This window comes from Phytophthora infestans, genomic scaffold (assembly GCF_000142945.1).
Source record: "Phytophthora infestans T30-4 supercont1.1 genomic scaffold, whole genome shotgun sequence".
Lineage (NCBI taxonomy): Eukaryota > Oomycota > Peronosporomycetes > Peronosporales > Peronosporaceae > Phytophthora > Phytophthora infestans.
This window is the reverse complement of record NW_003303758.1, coordinates 1632922-1654279: the sequence shown is the minus strand read 5'-3', so window position 1 is coordinate 1654279 and position 21358 is coordinate 1632922. Positions and strand designations below refer to the sequence as shown.

Here is a 21358-nt window from a genome sequence, read left to right as displayed (position 1 = left end):
CGACGATAGATCTCCTCATAAACATCCGCCTTCTTCACTGTTGCCTACCGCTCAGACACATCCAGTAGTCGTTCTCTTTGAGAATGGACCCATCTTTGTTGTTCGTCGTGCGTGGTGTGCAGGCCCCACGCGGGTTCTTCTCAGACCGCCAAAGCCATCGAAGCGGCATCAGTTCGTCCAGCACGTCCTCGTCGTCTCCAGCTTCTTGTTCGTTGTACGACGTGACTAGAAGTGGCACGCGCACCTCATTCAGCACTAGTTTAATGGCTGGAATCCACTCATCGTATCCCCAGATGCCAGCGTTGAAGCACACGACGAGGTCCGGTTGGCAATACAGCGCCTTGTCCTCGAAATACGCCTCAAACCCACCCACGAAGTAGCTGATGTCTACTTGTACTTGGCACGTCTTCTCCATCTCGCTGTACTCCTGCGAAAATCGAGTAAGGTGCAGCTTTCTGGATAGATTGGGTCCAACCAGCACCAACTTGAGTGACGTCAGGTGCGTCTCTTTGGCCAAGTACTGTGTAAAGCTCCGGAACACGTCGAAGGTCTCAGCTCCAGTATTACCCTCGCGGTGGTCAGCGCCAAGCAGATGAACAATCAATTCCCTTCTAGTACTGAAAGTAACGTCGATCTTGTGCATGTCATCGAGGCGCTTGCACCACTCGACGAGCGTCGCTGCACGAGTCTCACGTGCGCTGGTCAAAGTCATTGGTGCCACCAAATTACCGGTAATGGTCTTGGAGTACATGAATTGTAGGAAGTTTGTACGATAGTCAATCTAGAGTCTAGACTCTAGACTCTAGATTGCAAGCTGCAATCTAGACTATCATACAAACTGCTACTTGTATGATACAAGGTGTATATGCAACCTGAGCTTTTGCGAATGACGGGCCATCATCACGAACAGCTGTTTGGTGTAAATCGAACATCAGATAATCAGCTCAGGACGGATTTCAATTCATCGCTCGAGTATCAAGGTAGAGAGAGGATGCTGGTGGCCGAGACGACGTGGATGGACACGGGAAGCTACCCGCACCGCTATCTCTACGTGGCGTTTGCTATTTTCCAGTGTTTTCTGGGCGCTGGAATCATCTTCGGCTGGTAGTGACAGCATTCTGTTTTGTGGCGACTTGTGCTGCCTGGTCGCTGACGTATTTGCGCGGTGGTTGCTATTCAGGACATCACTGGTGCCCATGCTGGAGAAAGAGAGAATATATAACGAGTTGTGCAAGAATGGAGAAACAAGTACGTCCGTCGGGTTGATAGTATAAAATGAACTGCCTTCTGAATGAGTTCTTATTGTGTGCCAGTTTGCACGGCGCAAAGCGATCGTCTCCAGTATGCATTCACGATGGCAGTCTCCAGCAGCATGTGGTCCAATCTTCTGCTCGGCCTTGTATTTGACAGGTAACTTATTAAGATCGTAGCCATGCTGCGAACTGTACGACTGATAATAATTGCACGTGCAGATTCGGACCCCGAGTAACGAAATCAATTTCGTTGGTGCTGTTGATAACAGGCGCGTTGCTCATGGGAAATGCGCGTTATAGGTGACAAGCTCTTATTTCTGTTAATTTCGATGGTTATGCGTCTCATTTGTGACTGTATCACCAGGGAAAACTCAGAAGGACACAACTTGTTGCTCTACGGAATGGTGCTTGTCGGGTTCTCTGGTCCAGGAGTCCAGCTCTCTGGTATTCACATGTCCAATTTGTTCCCCGAGGCAACGGCACTCGTTGCGTGTTTCATTGTTGGAGGTCTTCAGCTGAGCTTCTTGATCTTCACCCTGTTTGATCTCGCGTACGTGCATGTCGGGATGTCTATGGCTGCAGTTTTAGAGGTCTATGCGGGAGTAGTATTCCTCTCGCTCGTTGGTACGTTGCTAACGGAGCCGGACACACCGTTCGAGGTGGTTCCAAGCGAAGAACACGAACTGCTCTCTCCCATGCGTCTGCCGTCCGTGTTCAAGGAAGAAGAGACCTCGCTCCTGCTATCGACACCCGAGCTGGACAAATACCGCAGACGTCACCGCTTGCCGACCGACGAGGTTTTCTTCGACGGAGATCTGCACAACCGCTCGTTTCGAACGCAAGTTTTGTCCAAACCGTTCTTACTCGTGGTGTTCTACTTCTCCATCCTGTCGCTCTGGTGCAACTTCTTCCTGGGCAGTATCACTGGACTGTTGCGTTGGAAGGGGTTACCAGAGAGCGAAGTGGCCAGCTTGCTGGCTAAGTTAGCCTTTGTCCTACCAAGCAGCGTGATCTTCATCCCTTTCGTAGGATACCTGTTAGAGAAATGCGGATATACGTACTCGTCGGTGCTGTGCACGGTGGTGGCTCTGTGTTTCACCGTGCTGCTTAGTAGCATGTCGAGTGGGTGGATAGTGGCAGGCTTCGTGGCTTACGCGTTCTTCCGGACCATCATGTTCCCTCTGTTGTTCGCGTACTTGGGACACCGCTTTGGCTTCCAACACTACGGAGCGTTGTCGGGTATCGCGTTCTGCATTGGGGGTATCGTGGGGCTACTGCAGACGCCAATTGCTGCCATCGAGGACTTCCAGACTATCGGCTATGTGCAGGTTCGTGACGTGGTTTTGCTTCTGATTCTGGTCCGACAGGATCGACTTCTTTTTCGATGACTGCGACTAATGTGCGCTCTGTGGTTTCGTGACTACGTTTTCTATGGGGTCCGTTATACCTGTAGTTCGTTACCCTGCTTCTCACCCTCGTGGCCCCCTACTTTGAGCGGCAGCGTGACGCGTACTACTAGAGCAATAACCGCGGCACCGCGCAAGTGCCTCTCTAAGATTCAGGACAGGCGGTGTGTGTAACGGACTGACGTGTTCTGTAACCAATTCTGATCGACGTTCAGCACCGCTGGACATTAGAGACCTTGACTTCGCTGGAGCTCTCGACCCCAGCAACCGAAGCACGCATGGAGTTTTCTCACGCGCGTCGAGTTGCAGGGCACACTCAACGTGCTGCTTGTTGGGTAGCCACTTGTCGCGTGGGCTCGTCTTAATACAATGAGGCGAAAGGCTCATCACGCCTAAAACCGCTAATCGGGGTAAATAAAGAATAAAAATTTGTGGGATATTTAGTATGGAGCTGAGTAAGTGTGAGCGAACTGGATCTCGATTTCTTATTCTGTGTAAGGTGTGATTCTCCCGTTTTTAGGAGTCGCATCCTGGTATTTGGAAATCACGCCTATACCTGCCCTCTTCTCTGATGTTGAAACCACACGGAGAAAAACACGCAGTTAAAAACCTTTTATTCTGCATATTATTGATTTTACAAATATTTGAAACACAAGTTTAAAGAGATGATGGCAGATTATCTTTACTTCACACTCAAAAAAATATAACTTACGCGTAAAATCACAATAAAGAGGATGTATAACCATCCTTATCAACTATCTCAGTTTCCAAGTGTTCAAATCATCTTGTGCGACGCTCCCCCACTCGTACCGGGGCATTAAGCCATTCTCCGCGTGACGACTCGCTTGGACCGCAGACACTCCTTCTCGATGTCGCTCTTCTCGCTCCCCAACGTGCTGCGGCGCAGCGTGCCATCTGACGGCAGCGACAATGCGCCTGCCATTCGCCCCTCTGTGGTGAGCGCCAGCAACTTGAACGCACAGCTCCTCGAAGAGGCCAAGCACGTGGACCAGCACTTGTTCTTCGGTCCTCAGCAGACAATGTTCGAAGGTGAGCGCCAGCGCGTGATCCACGGCGAGCGCAAGATCCAGAAGAACGCTAAGCGCTTCTGGCTCATGTCAGAGCCGCTCAGCATGGAGCGCGACAGCACCACGTCTCTTATCGGCTTCCCAACTGAGTCGCAAGTCCGTTCCAACAGTATCGGCAGCAAAATGTCAGCTGCCACGCGCTTCATTGGCCAGAAAGTGGCGCAGATGAAGTTCCCTGCGTCCCATGTGAACGAGGATTCGTTCTGTGACGGCTGTGGCATGGACCCCATCGTGGGGAACATGTACTCGTGCTCCAAGTGCGTCAACTACCACCTATGCGAGGGCTGCTACCAGCTGGGCATCCACGGCTTCGAAGATTCGAAGCTACTAGTCGACGTGCGCGAGGACTTTGCTCTCCGCAAGGTCATGGAAGTGTCGAAGAACAAGGTGCCCGAGGAGGTCTTCACTGTCCTGTTAAAGACCGTGTGCCGCGGACAGGTCGACAAGTTTAACTTCCTGGCCAAGTGGATCACGGCCGTCGTGCTGGGCCAACCCATCAACACACTTGAAGTGCGCGGTATCGAGATCCCGCATCTCGACACGGATACGCGCGGCACTCTGGTGCAGTTGCTCACCCCCGTATTGGCTGATCGCACGGACCTGGAGGTGTGCATGGAGTGGTTTTGTCCGGTAAGTTCTGAGTTTTTCTTACTTATTCTTGAAGGTTTCGTTGAAGATCTGACTGATTTTTACCGTCTAAATTAGGATGCTGGAGACATGGACTTGCCCGGTGTACAGCGCCGTATGGAGACCATCCGTATTTGGGTGGCTACGGACAAGGACCAGAAGTCTCCCTTCGCTCTCAACGAAGATCTTAAGGATGAAGACACAGAGTCAGACATGTCGCCCACCAGCGCCAGCGGAGACGTCATTGGTTCTCCTGGCCCCGCCAGTCCTGTGTCTGAGTCTCCTTGCGTGACACCCCTTCCATCGCCGTCGGGAATCCGCCGCAAATCTACGGGAGCCACGTCAATGACTTCCGAGTCTTCGTCGCAGGTCTCTCCCCCGCGTCTAGATGCACTGACACTGGCCGACAAGTCCACTGAATACACTTACGAAGATGACGATGATGACTACATGTCGGACTCGGTCAAGAGCGATATTGAGCCCCGGAAAGTGGACTTGTCTCCGTCCTCTGGTCAGCGATCGGAGGGCATTCAGATGTAAGAAGAACGAGGAAAGGATCGAGGGGACTGGCGAACGCAACCGTGAATGAGCTGCTGTTCGTCGGCGGCCGTAGACAACGTCACGGATCTCAAGTGCGCGGGCTCCTCTTGAGCTTCCTTCATTTTGTTATTTTGCATTTTGCGCTGTGCACTCGAATTGTAAAAAGAGACTGCATTATTATCAACCATCTGCGTCGTTCCGTTAAGTATTGCTCAAGCTGCAAAGGCAGTTAAGAAAAAGGTGTTTCATTCAGGCAAGAACACTTTTTTTTCATCTCTACCCCGCTACCTGGTGGTTTGGTGTCGGCGTGATGACAGGATCCAATCCTAGTTCTTGGCACGGTAGAAAGCAAGGTACGCCATGTGCCAGTCACCTCCGCCCTTAAGCTTCATGATGTCCTCCGTTTTGCATGGCGACACATCGTCGTCATCGTAGCAATACCAGTCATCTGTCAATACACAGGACCACGTTATCATTAGCCAAAACCTGCACGACATGGATAGTGCAATCTCGGTGTGCGTACCTCCTTCGTGGCGCACCCAAGCCATGTAGTGGCCAGAGTCGGCTGATCGCCCCTTATGCGTCAGAATTGCGAACAGCTCGTAGTTTCCCTGCAATAGCAAGATGGTAAGCGTAAAGATAGCCTTAAACGGCATCGAAGCGAAGAGATCTTTCGACGTACTTGGAAATCGATGGGGAGATCAATTCCAGGAGACTTGGCTCCCATGGACAGTGCGCGTGCAGTCTCAAGAGCAGCCTTGTCCTCCTCTGACAGACCGTCCATAGCATCATCCTCATCGGCTTCCTTCTTCTCTTCAGCCTCGTCCTCCTTCTTCTCACCTGCAGACTTCTATTTAAGCAAAAACCACACCTTATAGATAAGTTATGAGCTCTCAAAAACTAGATAAATATTACACACGTACGTCCTTGAACTCGTTGAGGATCTTCTCTGCATTTCGGTCACGAGAGATCTTCATAGTCGCCTTCAACTCGTCGGAGCAAAAGTCGTAGACATCAAGAGTGAGAGGGAAACTGATAGGCTGGACATCCAAGACACAACATCTCCATTAGCACTTTCAAATTTAATATTTTAAACAAAACGCCACTTACCCGCAGCATTTTGCACTTGACACCAGCATGGTCACGACTCTCGGGTGTCGCCTTCCAGTAGAAGCGCATAAACTGCACGCACAAGTACTTGGGCAGGCGATTTATCCGCATCGTCTTCTTCCACACCGCATTGCCACCCTTCACTTCCGAGTGCTTCTCAATCGTGCCTTCTAGTCCCTGTCGCCAGCCAAAAACCATCAATAATTAACACTCAGACTGCAATTACCCTCAATATTCTAGCCAAACGTACAATCTTGATGCCTTCGGACAAGTGGTTGGTCTCAATCGTGATGTTGCACACGAGTTTAAGCGCCTTCTCCTTCTTCACCACTGCCGGTTCCATGTCAGTTTCGGTGCACTCAAGCTTCTCGTCCATTTCCAGTCCAAACAAAGCGTCCACCACATTGTTCACAGGTCCGAGAGTCTTCAGGCCACCCGCAGGTTGCGTCAGCGTCTGCTGTAGCGTTGAGAACAACGTGGACAGGAACTCTTCACTGTCCTGCTGCATGTATCCACCACTGCGAGGCGCCTGCTGAGCGAATTGAGGGTACGCGCGACGCAGTACAGACACAAACATGGACGGGGTGATGCTGTCCAAGCTGCCATCGAGCTGACCGTACATGTCCTTGAGTGCAGAAGTGAAGTTATTGGTCAGATCAGCCGATACACCGCCAGGTTGGGCCTTCAGCGCCTCTCGTAGCTCTTTGACGGGTCGCAGACACTGCAGCGTGGCGTTCATGTAGCACGTATTGCCCAAATTTACGAGACCTGCGGGGTACACGGTGCCTGTGGCTGCAATATCCTTCGTAGTCATGTCCTCAATGAAGATGATGGGCTCCTTGGGCTTCTGCACTACCTCAGCTGAGCCCATGAGCATGATGCCCGTGCCGTCGACCAGTTTATCCAGTGTTGCGAGGTCCACGTCGTCCTTTAGCATCCCTTTCCACGCTTTAGACATGAGCTTCTGGCGCTCTACGGGAACAGACGTGAGCGTGTAGAGCTGCGCCTTGAGCACGGCCACGGGTGCGGACTTGTCCACCACCACGTCCTGGAACACTTGCTTGCCCCACTTGACGCTCACTTTGGTTGTCATATCTCTTGTTTCTTGCTGACTGTCTTCTTCACCTGTGGGGGCTTGAAGCAGATATTGGATCGCAGGTTCGAGAAGGTACGCACGGACTGGGCAAAAAAAAATTAATTCGTTTTGAAAGATGATTGGCTGGTAAATGATTCGAAATCAAAGAAGACGAGCTGTACATGTACTATATTTATTTTTAATACTTTTTTTATGGAATCTAGCTGCCGCCGACGAACGACGTTACCGCAACACAGCGGCGACAAGACGACAGCTCTTACGGCAACACATCCGCCCCTTATGACACAAGGAACAACATAAAAAATGTGTCAAAGTAACACAGCTCGGTAAACTATTATCGGGGGTCTGATAGATTACCGTTATTGTCAAAGTTACCACTCCGCTGATTCACAAAATTTACATTATAAGTGCTCATTCATCATTAGAAAAAAAAGACTTGCACCTACCAGGCCAACTTGGGCTCCATGAACGATTCAGCTAGCACCGACCGGACGCATTCAACTGGCGACGGGGTCCCCCGACGCAATCCTCGCCACAAGGAGGGGATGTGCAAGGAGCTGCTGCGGTCTCGACTGCAGCAAATCGAGTTACTGGGGGAGAAGCTCGAGCGACTTTCCGAGTTTTCGCTAAAGCTGATGGATCTCTATGAGGAGATTGCTGTTATACTCGCACGCGAAAAGCAAGATACAATGCGTCTAGCAGCTGCAACCGGGGCTTCTGCTCACGACGTCGGATACGTTGTATCGTATGCTGTGGCGCTCGAGGAGTGCTGCAGTATTTTGCTGGATCAGGCTTTGTAAATGAATTACAAAAGCGATAAAGGAGGCATAAGGAGGTTTACGTAGCAAAGTTTAAGACAAACGAATGCATAATATATTTTAAACGCTGAGAACAGTTCCTGACCGGTCGCTTCTACCGCTTTCGCTCGCTTATTTGACCTCATAGTCACCTCTGGTTGCATCAAAATTATCCACATGATACGCAGTCGCATGATGGCGACATCGTCTTGTGTGACGGTTGCGTTAGCAAAAGCGGTGCTATCGTTGAGTACTGCATATGTTTGGGCGATACACAACACCCCGCATGAAGATCCATCTGGCTGTGTTGGCGCATTAAGCCACACGCCATTTTCGACGACAGGAAAATCAGTAGCTTGCATGGTCTCATGATGCCAGTTCCGTAAAAATTTAGCCATTGTGTCCTGGAAAATGACTTCCATTGTTGCTAGAAATTCCGTCCCACGCAAAGGTTCGTAATAGTACGGTGTGATGCTGGGCGTTTCCAGCTGATAGACCAGTCTAACAATGATGACGCCCCAGTGATTTCCGTTTAGGTGAGCTGGCAACACCACATAATGGAATGACGATATTCGTGTCTTCGGAGGGCTTGGGCATCCCATCGTCGGAGCGAACGAACTCAGCGCGTAGCAGTCGCCAAGCACACCACAGATGCAGCGAATAGTACAGTCAATCACGAGGTCGTTTAACATTCGAGTCCGGGCCAGGCTTCCCACCATATTGTCCACCCTGATAGAGCACGCAGCACTCGTAAGCCTAAACTCCGAGTTAAGGCAAGATCCGCGCAGAATATTTGCCGCTTCGTTCGCCAAATATTTGTGTTTCTCGCCCGCTGCGGAAGGGAATAATACTTCCGAATCAGTCTCTTCGTCAAACAACAGTGGCGTATCGAGCATCGTTCCCCACTTAGTTGATAGAGGCCATTCCACATCTGAGTACCATGCAGTGCATTTTGCACAAATGTTGTAGAACTCTTTCATTCGGTACACAGCCCCGCTAGACATACAATCCAAAGGGTGCAACACAAGAAACAACACAAAAACGTGAGCAGCACAAGAAACAACACAAAAGTGTTAGCAACACAAGAAACAACACAGCCTGATGAGCAGCATTGCGAAGTACGAGCCTGGTGAACTTCGGAGTTCCGCCCGAGAAGAAAGCTACGATCTCCTTAGTCGTTCCTTTCGAGTGCTCCGAGTCGGAAGTATTGGCGAAATATTTGGGTTTGGATCGTTTGTTCTTCTCTTCTTGTATAACTGCACTCAGCTTTGTCATCAGGTGCTTGGGCACAACGAAGTTGTAGTCGAACTGTTCTGTTCGCACGTAGGCTCGTTGACTGCGCACAGCCTGTGCGCCGATGAAGCCGTCCGTCATGGCAGTAAGGTAAGTTGCCAGAATTGATCGGACGTACTCGACGTCATTTGTATTGTTTGCCCACTCGAGTACTCGCGAAATTACTGGTGCGCTTTTGTCTGAAGGTGTAATAGCTGCTAGTCTTCGCCTCCGCTTTTATCCGCGCCTGTTTCACATTCTTTCGTTGATTGTGCCGGGGCTTAGCTTTGGGTAGCTGAAGTACTTCAATCTTGTCGTTTTTTCGCGCAGGTGGTTTTGAAACAGCCTTTGCCTTTGTTTGTACAATTTCCTTTGTCAGTAGCACTTTTTGCTTAAGCGGCGTAGACCCCGACTCAGACTAATCCAGTTTTGTCTCATACGTTTGCGTCAAAGTTAGGAGCTTGGTGTTGCAGCTTGTGCTGGTTGATTTACGGCTTGTGGTGCTTGTTTTGGAATCCGACTTCACGAAATGTTGTCGCTCGTGGTCATGAGGACGTTTGACAGTTGGGAGACTTTTCAAGAGGCCCTTCGCTCTTACGAGGCTGAAAATTTTCTGCACTATCACGTTCGAAGCTCTGAAACCCGTGCCAAGTGCAACAGGTCCGTATTCTGTTGGCATATGAACAGCGTGCGCTGTTGCTAACATTGTTGATTTTTTATGTTGTTTGCTATGTTATTTGTGTGTGTTGCTTGTTGTGTTGCTTAATCAAGTCACCCTAGGGCAAAGATTATTCCCGAGCGGTTTTCCCACAGTTTTAAACGAATTTGGTGCACTCATGGCGCAACACAGTCGGCTCGTGGTGATGGACGGCGTGGTTGTGACCTGCGATACACGGGATGCATGGCAAGTTTCTTGGTGCGAACTGTCAACGTAGTCGAAAAAGGGGTTACTAAATGGAAGGTGACTGTGGATCCGGACTCGGAGGTATGGATATTATTATGCATTTTCTTTAACGTTTCTTAACAACTATGATTTGCTTAGATCTCCACCCACAATCACAAGACAAGCAAGAATATCTACGATTCCTATCGCGGGGCCAAGTCGTTGTCGGTCCGACCCCAGGTGCACAGGGAGGTTGGGCTTCTGACAGAAATGAAAACGAGCACTTTTGATATCAACCGATATCTTTCGAATCAGCTTGGTGGGTGTCGCTGGTGAATTTGGCTGTAGCAGTATCTATTTTTTTATTCAGTTTTGCTAACTTATTTCATAATCACTCTCCTTTTTGTTTCGTTGATGATATCCAGATATGGTTTTAGCACCACAACAAACGAGAAATCGGCTCCGTCAAGTATTGGGCACGACAACCCTCGAGCGCACCAAAACTATTCTCGATTATTTTGCTGACGGGAGTGCCGGCAATGACGTCCTATTAGTTCAGGACCAAATGGATATCACTTGTGTGATTGCGATGCAAACGTGCATTCAGAAAAAGTGTTGTGCACAGTGGGGTGACACGCTAGTCATGGACTGGACACATGGGACCAATAATTTGGGATATCATCTGGGTAACGTCGATAATTATATTTTTCTTGAAGTGAGGTCTGATATCATACTCGTGTATATGCTACAGGGAGTCTTGTTGTTACAACTGCTACAGGCAGAGGAATGCCTGTAATTGATTTTCTAGCCCTCGACCAAATCGCTGGCACGATGGACGATACTGCGGCTCTTGGTGATGCTAACGAGAGTGATACAGGATCTGACATTGATCCAGCTGATCTCATCGACACAATGACAATGATTCGTGACATGGAGCAAGCTGAACACGGTCTACTAGCTGCGGGAGGCAATGTACCCCCCACTGGAAGTGGTGATTTGGCGTTTTCGACTGCCTGATGTGTCTTCATCATCTTTTCACGACTGTCGTACGTTTTTGTACAACTTTCCTCTTCGCCGACGCCGTGAAATGAGCCTCAGTTGATCCCAGGCTCTTTGTGCCAGGTTTTGGTCGCTTTGGTGAGGGATCTTCGCTTTCGTTCGTCTCAAAGGCACCATAGCAGGATTTGCGGCTGTACGGCACGGACAGCTGCTTCCGTTTGCGACTTTCTTCGATGGCATTGGTCCGGGCGGCATCAACAAATGCGCGTGCATAGTCTTTAGTTTTGTAACCATTGAAAACAACATTCAAAGCAACATAGTAAGCAACATAGTAAGCAACACAAGTAATGTATCAGCAACATAAGAAATCGACCGGGATATATACCTGTATCGGCCAACGCGTTGTTCTCACCCAGCTCCGCGGCGGTGGCTTTGGCGTCGGCAGCCACTGCCTTCTCGCGCGCAGCGTCATCCTTCTCGCCCGCCGCAGCACTGGTGGCGTCGTCGTTCTTACCGGTGGCCACATCCTTCTCGCCCGCCGCAACACTGGCGGCGTCGTCGTTCTCACCGGCAGCCACATCCTTCTCGCCCGCCGCAACGCTCTTCTCCCCGGAAGCGCTGTCGTTCTCGCCCGCCCCAGCGCCCGTATCCTTCCCACCCGGTAACGTATCGACCTTGCGCGCATCATGGCAGGCTTCGTTCTCCAGGCCCTCCATGTCTGCATCCTCATTTGCGATATCCTCAGCCGTAACCAGAGGGTCATCGACGTAGTCTTCGTCGCTACTGGAATCGTGTATAAATCCGCGTCCACCAAGTAGGTAGTCGACATGCGGTCTTGCCCGTAGACAGCGCCCTATACATGATAGAACACAGCGTTGTAGATTAGGACAACGTGCTGCAGGCTGCCTGTCACTATGTCCCCCGTGTCTTACCTGTGCTCTGCGCATCTCGGCGCGCTTGCTGCTTCGGCATCTTGCTTTCCCCCCCTTCTTGGAAATGAAAGGTCTGTACAACTCGTACTTATTGAATCTCGTACTTAATAGACACTGTAAAATTTACATTTCCGCTTTTGAGATTTTTAGCGTAATATAACTTGCAATAACTTACCCAGCAACACAAAACGCCATTGTGTTGTTCTAAAAAGATAAATCGTCATGTTGTAGTAATGTTGCGGTACCGACTCCGGCCGCCGACAGCACATCAAAAACACAATGCACCTGTATATTTCACAATATCATGCGAGAGCACAGCTGTTAATCAAATTATCTATCCGAGCGTCCATTATCGACTCAATTATTGGCAATTTGCTTTTTCATCTAGAAGATATCGAAGGTCAAATGCATGCTCGTGCTCTCGCCAGGTTCAAACTGCAAAATGATCGGTATCATATAGAAAAGAATCACCATTTTTGCTTTCGCCTGTGCGTCAAGTGTATTTCGGATGGCAACATTTCTAATGGACGACACTAAGAACGAGACTGGAATTAGTCGTTTGACCGGTTGTATGGATGCAGTTACCGCGCGGTACGCGCGAATAGTTTACGCTACATCGCTAGAGCGCCTGGCATGCCTTATCAGCACATCCTGGGCAATGTCATTGGCAATGAACTGTACGACTCATCAAGAAAAATCATACGTTGTTATTCGCTGACGCTTTTTCACGAGCGGCAAGCTACTCAATTTTCACCTACTTGCAATACCTTTGCACAAACGGCACACAGCATCAAATATTTTTTATGTAGTATCCGATTTTCTTGCCGCTCTCATTCCAACTTGTAAGTCCAATCATTGATGTGGCCACTGATGGTGCCGCAGTCATGATGAGACACATGAGTGGCTTGGTCACCCTCATCGAGGCCGAGATGGAGAATAACATGACAAAGATTTGGTGCGGACTCCACCAATTGAACTTGAATATGCAAATGGTATTTGAGCAGGCACCTCAAGAAACATTTCTTTCGAGATTGTATGCTGTCATTGGCTATCTCCAACGGCAGACTCTTATTATCAAAATACGTACGACATGTTTAATAGTCTCGGACATACGCTGGATATCGATGTACAATGTTTCGGATTGGATTTGCGTGCACGGATTTGCCATTCGTGGATACCTGGTAGATAAGAAAACCACGTGCAGCCCCAGTTTGGTGTGGTAGCATTTTTTGTTTGTATTGAGGGAGGTAGCTAAGGAAGCAAATGCGGATTTCGTGTCTTTTCAAGGATTATCTACACTGGTACAGCAGCAGCAAGCTCGTTTTAAGGGGTGGCTGAGCAAGCTGTGTACTTTCTTCGGTGTGAAAGGTCCTTTGGTAGAGAAGAGGTTTGCGATTAGAGGTGAAATTGCTTTAAAAAGGAAGCAATACTATGAACACGAAGGGGACTTCACAATTTCACACAGCGCGGCTGAGGAGCTGGGTTTGTGGGTGTGCGATGAGATCTCAAATTGATGATGACGTAAACAACACACTAGTTTCTGCAGTTGCGAGACGGTGTGTGGCTGCGTTCAGCAACATCTACGTTCTAACAAAAGTACCTTGCCTATCATATCCAGTCACACCAAAGGGGTTGGTATGCCTGAGCTTGCTGCAGTCATTAACACCCATAAAGCGCGCCTTTTATAGTATTTTGGTGAGGAAGGTATCTATTCAATAGGGCATGCGTTCGAGCAGCTCAAAGGCTTTTACAGTGACCAGCAAAAGTTTCGGGACGAAATGTCAGCGCGCGATCATCGACTTGCAAGTTTCGATGAGGCGTGGGCTATCGGCGGCTCATCATCGTGTTTTTGACACTTGGCTCACTTCTGTGGTGGGTTGGCTTCTCTGTTTCTAAACACAGCCACAGTCGAGTCCGATTTCTCGGTACTGGTCTGTGAATAAGACAGATAAGAAAACGTTCCTGAGCGACATCTCGTAGGAAGGAATGATGCACCACAAGCAACGTGAAAGCCTGGGTCAATTTACCACCGATAGTTGTTAGACTTGAATTAATTAAAGGCCCCACATTTCCCACTTTGAAAAGCATGATTACCCCAAGCAAAAAAAATACGTCAGAAACGTGTGAAATCCCTTATTAAGCTAGGTCTGCGCATCAGTGCCGTGTGCGTGTACACCCAATCAGTAGCAGCACACAGGAACCAAGTAATGTCACACACAGAGCTTGAAAATAGTTAATAGCCAATTACAAGCTACCGGGACGCAAATTTGTCCAATTAAAGATTCCTATTTTAGCTAGATTCAGCCTATCAAATAGCTCAAAAGTCGATTCAATAGCATTCCTTAAAATCCTCCCCCGCCAGTACGAGTCTTGCTCACCTTTCACTACCTTCACCTCAAGATGCCTGAAGCAATTGCCTAGCGCCCGATGTGCACCGATCTTAACCCATCGGCGACCGGAATTAAGAGCGACGCACTCATTATTATCCTGTGTCTGAAGGCCTTCAAGATCGCCAAAAGTAAGCCTTTTTTTGCATGTTATGTGCCGTTCCAGCACCGCACTTGATCCGCAACAAGATTCTGAGGTGCCGCTGCACTCAGTGCAAACAAGCCGCCCCCTACGCCAGGTGTCCGTGGAGAGCAAACATTTTAAGTCTGTTTCTACCGCAAGGTCGTGTCACTATTTGAGAGTGGCGAGCATGTGGCTAGAGCGATACCGCTACACAGTCGCTCCCCCAACGCTGCTTAGAAGTATTTTGACAAGCAAATGACTTAGGTCGGTATGCAGTCGGCTCGTATACGCAAGACGATGCTGTTGTAGCTCGGATTACGACCAAGCAAGCCTCCAGCGTTACAAAAAGTGCAAAATGTCGTGTGCTATTATCGCCGTTCCAAGATCGGGGGTAGTGCCACAACTTCAACCATCGTAGCGGCTGTTCAGAAGCTAGCCTTAATGGCTCGGATAAAGAGCACGAGCCGTTACATTTGACTAGGACTTAAATAGTGAAGGCAACTTCGTTGTCAGCTATGTGTCCGACGAGAAGCCATTCCTTGTGGGTTTTTCGACGAAGGCGCTGCTTTATCAAGCTTCTCAAGGCCTCGCGACCTTTATTTGCCACGTGAGTGCTACCAAAAAGACCAACCAGGTTGGATATCCTGTCTTGGTTATCGGCATTACCGATGCCGCAAGAACATTTCACCTGTTGACATTGTTTGCCACCTCCCAGTTGCAAGAAGGGCACTATGCTAAGGTCTTTTCTGCCCTGCCCTGGATCTACAGCAACGTATTGAGGGTGCCGCTGCGCGTTTCCTGCCTAATGGGAGGCGCTTACGCGGCTCAGTACAATGCCGCCGCCGCAGGTTTTGGGAGTAATTGCAAGTATGTCCATCTCATGTGTTTCGACCAAGGTGATCGATCAGCTTAAGGGTCTGGCATACGAGCTACGCTCGGTCTTTCGTGATATCTTTCATCTGCACTACAGCAGAAGCGCTGACGACTTTGCCACTGAGCCCAAAGCTTCAGAGACCCGCTGGCTCCAAAATTCAACGCTACAGGCGCCCCACGGGTATCTCTAACGAGTCTGGTTAAATGATCGATTTTGCCACTGGCAATGATAGAGTACACCTACCACGTTTGCCACCACCTAGAATCGGGTTGAGCAATTCAACCGGGCCTTAAACCTCGATTGCACAGCACATCGTCTACTGAAAATGGGCGAGCTGCTACAGCAACTTGCTGCTGGCTGCCGCCAGCGCGCCAAAGATGTCCGTCCGTTCGCGCTCACACCAGCGTCAAAAGAGCGGCTTGCTCGTGTGAAGGCCCTTCAGAGCCAGTAGGTCCTACAAGAGTACGTAGCGCCACGGATGAGCCTCGACTTCCTCATGGTGGATTCGTGTACAGATGTGCTTCACGTCCTGTACACTGCATCACAGAAAGTCTATAACCCTGTCACAATTTTCTTGCAAGAAGCACTCAAAGTCTTTGCTTAGGTTGGTGTCAACACTACACGCAAGGAAGCCGAAGACCAGCCCAAGACAGGGTGGCAGTCCAATTTGCGTACCCAGACATGCCCTTGCTCATACCACCCCAAGTATGGTAACCGCGTGCATCGCCCCTTCGCGATGCAGGTGCTACATCGAGATAGCAGTAACGACAAAGAGCCGCTTGCCAACCATCATGCCCAAAAGCGCAAGCGAGCTACAGTCGACACCGCTCCTACCGCAGCAGGCCGTCCTTCCCGTGCCGGCCACGCCCCCCCCCAACGGAAATAACGTGAGAGATTACGCTGCAGCAGCCGAGCCGATCGCCGCTGATATGGCCGAACGTCGGCACGATTACTGCATCAGCGTAGCTTCAGAGCCTGATGAATGCTTGATACACAAAACATATCTCTAAATACAGACACAATGATAACATATTAGTGGTAGTAGCTAAGTAAGCGATAAGACTTACACGTCATGCACAAGAGAGACGTCTGGCGGTCGCTCTGCGCAGCGAATTTCGTCTCTCATATCGGCGTCTTTGATGATCGCAGAACCAGCTAGCCCGCCGTGTCACGCGTCACACTTCACAACACCAATCGGCTTAAAAAAGCGCCGATACGCACAGCAAACTAGCAGACTGCCGGCTGTCCTTTCGGGAACGAAATCTCACCAGCTTGACCGTTTGGCTTGATCCGGTCGCTAGTCCACCGAGCTGTGTTCCCTGCCCAGATGTTGCAGGTGGTCTGGTGTGCCGGGACTCCCTAAGGCCTTAGGGATGCCGTGCGATCCATCGCCGCCGCGTGTTGCACATGTGGCGTCGGAGGGGGAAGCGTTTTGGGTTGCGACAAAACTAATGTATGCCACAAATAAGAGGAGGCCTTTATGGTCGATAGCCGGTCACTCGCACGTTGTACCTCCGTTGAATTCCTGTTTTGGTACGTGTGCTTTTAGCACCTCTGTGGTTATTTCGACGGATACGCATGTGATACTTATATTTCCTTGTTGCCGCCGGTGCAAGTGGCTTTCAGGTTTTGCTCGACGTGACAGGTCTGCATCCTCATTTGCGATATCCTCAACCGTAACCAGAGGGTCATCGACGTAGTCTTCGTCGCTACTGGAATCGTGTATAAATCCGCGTCCACCAAGTAGGTAGTCGACATGCGGTCTTGCCCGTAGACAGCGCCCTATACATGATAGAACACAGCGTTGTAGATTAGGACAACGTGCTGCAGGCTGCCTGTCACTATGTCCCCCGTGTCTTACCTGTGCTCTGCGCTTCTCGGCGCGCTTGCTGCTTCGGCATCTTGCTTTTCCCCCCTTCTTGGAAATGAAAGGTCTGTACAACTCGTACTTATTGAATCTCGTACTTAATAGACACTGTAAAATTTACATTTCCGCTTTTGAGATTTTTAGCGTAATATAACTTGCAATAACTTACCCAGCAACACAAAACGCCATTGTGTTGTTCTAAAAGATAAATCGTCATGTTGTAGTAATGTTGCAGTACCGACTCCGGCCGCCGACAGCACATCAAAAACACAATGCACCTGTGAATTTTACAATATCATGCGAGAGCACAGCTGTTAATCAAATTATCTATCCGAGCGTCCATTATCGACTCAATTATTGGCAATTTGCTTTTTCATCTAGAAGATATCGAAGGTCAAATGCATGCTCGTGCTCTCGCCAGGTTCAAACTGCAAAGTGATCGGTATCATATAGAAAAGATCACCATTTTTGCTTTCGCCTGTGCGTCAAGTGTATTTCGGATGGCAACATTTCTAATGGACGACACTAAGAACGAGACTGGAATTAGTCGTTTGACCGGTTGTATGGATGCAGTTACCGCGCGGTACGCGCGAATAGTTTACGCTACATCGCTAGAGCGCCTGGCATGCCTTATCAGCACATCCTGGGCAATGTTATTGGCAATGAACTGTACGACTCGTCAAGAAAAATCATACGTTGTTATTCGCTGACGCTTTTTCACGAGCGGCAAGCTACTCAATTTTCACCTACTTGCAATACCTTTGCACAAACGGCACACAGCATCAAATATTTTTTATGTAGTATCCGATTTTCTTGCCGCTCTCATTCCAACTTGTAAGTCCAATCATTGATGTGGCCACTGATGGTGCCGCAGTCATGATGAGACACATGAGTGGCTTGGTCACCCTCATCGAGGCCGAGATGGAGAATAACATGACAAAGATTTGGTGCGGACTCCACCAATTGAACTTGAATATGCAAATGGTATTTGAGCAGGCACTTCAAGAAACATTTCTTTCGAGATTGTATGCTGTCATTGGCTATCTCCAACGGCAGACTCTTATTATCAAAATACGTACGACATGTTTAATAGTCTCGGACATACGCTGGATATCGATGTACAATGTTTCGGATTGGATTTGCGTGCACGGATTTGCCATTCGTGGATACCTGGTAGATAAGAAAACCACGTGCAGCCCCAGTTTGGTGTGGTAGCATTTTTTGTTTGTATTGAGGGAGGTAGCTAAGGAAGCAAATGCGGATTTCGTGTCTTTTCAAGGATTATCTACACTGGTACAGCAGCAGCAAGCTCGTTTTAAGGGGTGGCTGAGCAAGCTGTGTACTTTCTTCGGTGTGAAAGGTCCTTTGGTAGAGAAGAGGTTTGCGATTAGAGGTGAAATTGCTTTAAAAAGGAAGCAATACTATGAACACGAAGGGGACTTCACAATTTCACACAGCGCGGCTGAGGAGCTGGGTTTGTGGGTGTGCGATGAGATCTCAAATTGATGATGACGTAAACAACACACTAGTTTCTGCAGTTGCGAGACGGTGTGTGGCTGCGTTCAGCAACATCTACGTTCTAACAAAAGTACCTTGCCTATCATATCCAGTCACACCAAAGGGGTTGGTATGCCTGAGCTTGCTGCAGTCATTAACACCCATAAAGCGCGCCTTTTATAGTATTTTGGTGAGGAAGGTATCTATTCAATAGGGCATGCGTTCGAGCAGCTCAAAGGCTTTTACAGTGACCAGCAAAAGTTTCGGGACGAAATGTCAGCGCGCGATCATCGACTTGCAAGTTTCGATGAGGCGTGGGCTATCGGCGGCTCATCATCGTGTTTTTGACACTTGGCTCACTTCTGTGGTGGGCTGGCTTCTCTGTTTCTAAACACAGCCACAGTCGAGTCCGATTTCTCGGTACTGGTCTGTGAATAAGACAGATAAGAAAACGTTCCTGAGCGACATCTCGCAGGAAGGAATGATGCACCACAAGCAACGTGAAAGCCTGGGTCAATTTACCACCGATAGTTGTTAGACTTGAATTAATTAAATGCCCCACATTTCCCACTTTGAAAAGCATGATTACCCCAAGCAAAAAAAATACGTCAGAAACGTGTGAAATCCCTTATTAAGCTAGGTCTGCGCATCAGTGCCGTGTGCGTGTACACCCAATCAGTAGCAGCACACAGGAACCAAGTAATGTCACACACAGAGCTTGAAAATAGTTAATAGCCAATTACAAGCTACCGGGACGCAAATTTGTCCAATTAAAGATTCCTATTTTAGCTAGATTCAGCCTATCAAATAGCTCAAAAGTCGATTCAATAGCATTCCTTAAAATCCTCCCCCGCCAGTACGAGTCTTGCTCACCTTTCACTACCTTCACCTCAAGATGCCTGAAGCAATTGCCTAGCGCCCGATGTGCACCGATCTTAACCCATCGGCGACCGGAATTAAGAGCGACGCACTCATTATTATCCTGTGTCTGAAGGCCTTCAAGATCGCCAAAAGTAAGCCTTTTTTTCATGTTATGTGCCGTTCCAGCACCGCACTTGATCCGCAACAAGATTCTGAGGTGCCGCTGCACTCAGTGCAAACAAGCCGCCCCCTACGCCAGGTGTCCGTGGAGAGCAAACATTTTAAGTCTGTTTCTACCACAAGGTCGTGTCACTATTTGAGAGTGGCGAGCATGTGGCTAGAGCGATACCGCTACACAGTCGCTCCCCCAACGCTGCTTAGAAGTATTTTGACAAGCAAATGACTTAGGTCGGTATGCAGTCGGCTCGTATACGCAAGACGATGCTGTTGTAGCTCGGATTACGACCAAGCAAGCCTCCAGCGTTACAAAAAGTGCAAAATGTCGTGTGCTATTATCGCCGTTCCAAGATCGGGGGTAGTGCCACAACTTCAACCATCGTAGCGGCTGTTCAGAAGCTAGCCTTAATGGCTCGGATAAAGAGCACGAGCCGTTACATTTGACTAGGACTTAAATAGTGAAGGCAACTTCGTTGTCAGCTATGTGTCCGACGAAAAGCCATTCCTTATGGGTTTTTCGACGAAGGCGCTGCTTTATCAAGCTTCTCAAGGCCTCGCGACCTTTATTTGCCATGTGAGTGCTACCAAAAAGACCAACCAGGTTGGATATCCTGTCTTGGTTATCGGCATTACCGATGCCGCAAGAACATTTCACCTGTTGACATTGTTTGCCACCTCCCAGTTGCAAGAAGGGCACTATGCTAAGGTCTTTTCTGCCCTGCCCTGGATCTACAGCAACGTATTGAGGGTGCCGCTGCGCGTTTCCTGCCTAATGGGAGGCGCTTACGCGGCTCAGTACAATGCCGCCGCCGCAGGTTTTGGGAGTAATTGCAAGTATGTCCATCTCATGTGTTTCGACCAAGGTGATCGATCAGCTTAAGGGTCTGGCATACGAGCTACGCTCGGTCTTTCGTGATATCTTTCATCTGCACTACAGCAGAAGCGCTGACGACTTTGCCACTGAGCCCAAAGCTTCAGAGACCCGCTGGCTCCAAAATTCAACGCTACAGGCGCCCCACGGGTATCTCAAACGAGTCTGGTTAAATGACCGATTTTGCCACTGGCAATGATAGAGTACACCTACCACGTTTGCCACCACCTAGAATCGGGTTGAGCAATTCAACCGGGCCTTAAACCTCGATTGCACAGCACATCGTCTACTGAAAATGGGCGAGCTGCTACAGCAACTTGCTGCTGGCTGCCGCCAGCGCGCCAAAGATGTCCGTCCGTTCGCGCTCACACCAGCGTCAAAAGAGCGGCTTGCTCGTGTGAAGGCCCTTCAGAGCCAGTAGGTCCTACAAGAGTACGTAGCGCCACGGATGAGCCTCGACTTCCTCATGGTGGATTCGTGTACAGATGTGCTTCACGTCCTGTACACTGCATCACAGAAAGTCTATAACCCTGTCACAATTTTCTTGCAAGAAGCACTCAAAGTCTTTGCTTAGGTTGGTGTCAACACTACACGCAAGGAAGCCGAAGACCAGCCCAAGACAGGGTGGCAGTCCAATTTGCGTACCCAGACATGCCCTTGCTCATACCACCCCAAGTATGGTAACCGCGTGCATCGC

At 49.3% G+C, this 21358-nt stretch overlaps 4 protein-coding genes across 4 annotated transcripts; 2 read left to right on the top strand and 2 right to left on the bottom strand.

Annotated features, from left to right (window-relative positions):
- Window positions 1–34: 34 nt before the first annotated feature.
- PITG_00282 (uncharacterized protein) lies at window positions 35–712 on the bottom strand (the record flags this gene model as incomplete). Its single annotated transcript, XM_002908855.1, has 2 exons — window positions 35–380; window positions 426–712. The coding sequence occupies 2 exons, from the start codon at window positions 710–712 to the stop codon at window positions 35–37; spliced, it is 633 nt and encodes a 210-aa protein (XP_002908901.1).
- Window positions 713–991: 279 nt separating this feature from the next.
- PITG_00281 (Major Facilitator Superfamily (MFS)) lies at window positions 992–2772 on the top strand (the record flags this gene model as incomplete). Its single annotated transcript, XM_002908854.1, has 6 exons — window positions 992–1104; window positions 1181–1248; window positions 1314–1410; window positions 1473–1553; window positions 1618–2590; window positions 2707–2772. The coding sequence occupies 6 exons, from the start codon at window positions 992–994 to the stop codon at window positions 2770–2772; spliced, it is 1398 nt and encodes a 465-aa protein (XP_002908900.1).
- Window positions 2773–3452: 680 nt separating this feature from the next.
- PITG_00280 (uncharacterized protein) lies at window positions 3453–4973 on the top strand (the record flags this gene model as incomplete). Its single annotated transcript, XM_002908853.1, has 2 exons — window positions 3453–4377; window positions 4453–4973. The coding sequence occupies 2 exons, from the start codon at window positions 3529–3531 to the stop codon at window positions 4912–4914; spliced, it is 1311 nt and encodes a 436-aa protein (XP_002908899.1).
- Window positions 4974–5240: 267 nt separating this feature from the next.
- Window positions 5241–9291, bottom strand: PITG_00279 (ubiquitin carboxyl-terminal hydrolase, putative; the record flags this gene model as incomplete). The annotated part of the gene is made up of 9 exons (XM_002908852.1): window positions 5241–5362; window positions 5438–5525; window positions 5597–5764; window positions 5838–5954; window positions 6025–6201; window positions 6275–7203; window positions 7478–7502; window positions 8070–8749; window positions 9180–9291. 9 exons carry the CDS (start codon window positions 9289–9291, stop codon window positions 5241–5243), a joined length of 2418 nt encoding a protein of 805 aa, XP_002908898.1.
- Between the last annotated feature and the right edge of the window lie 12067 nt (window positions 9292–21358).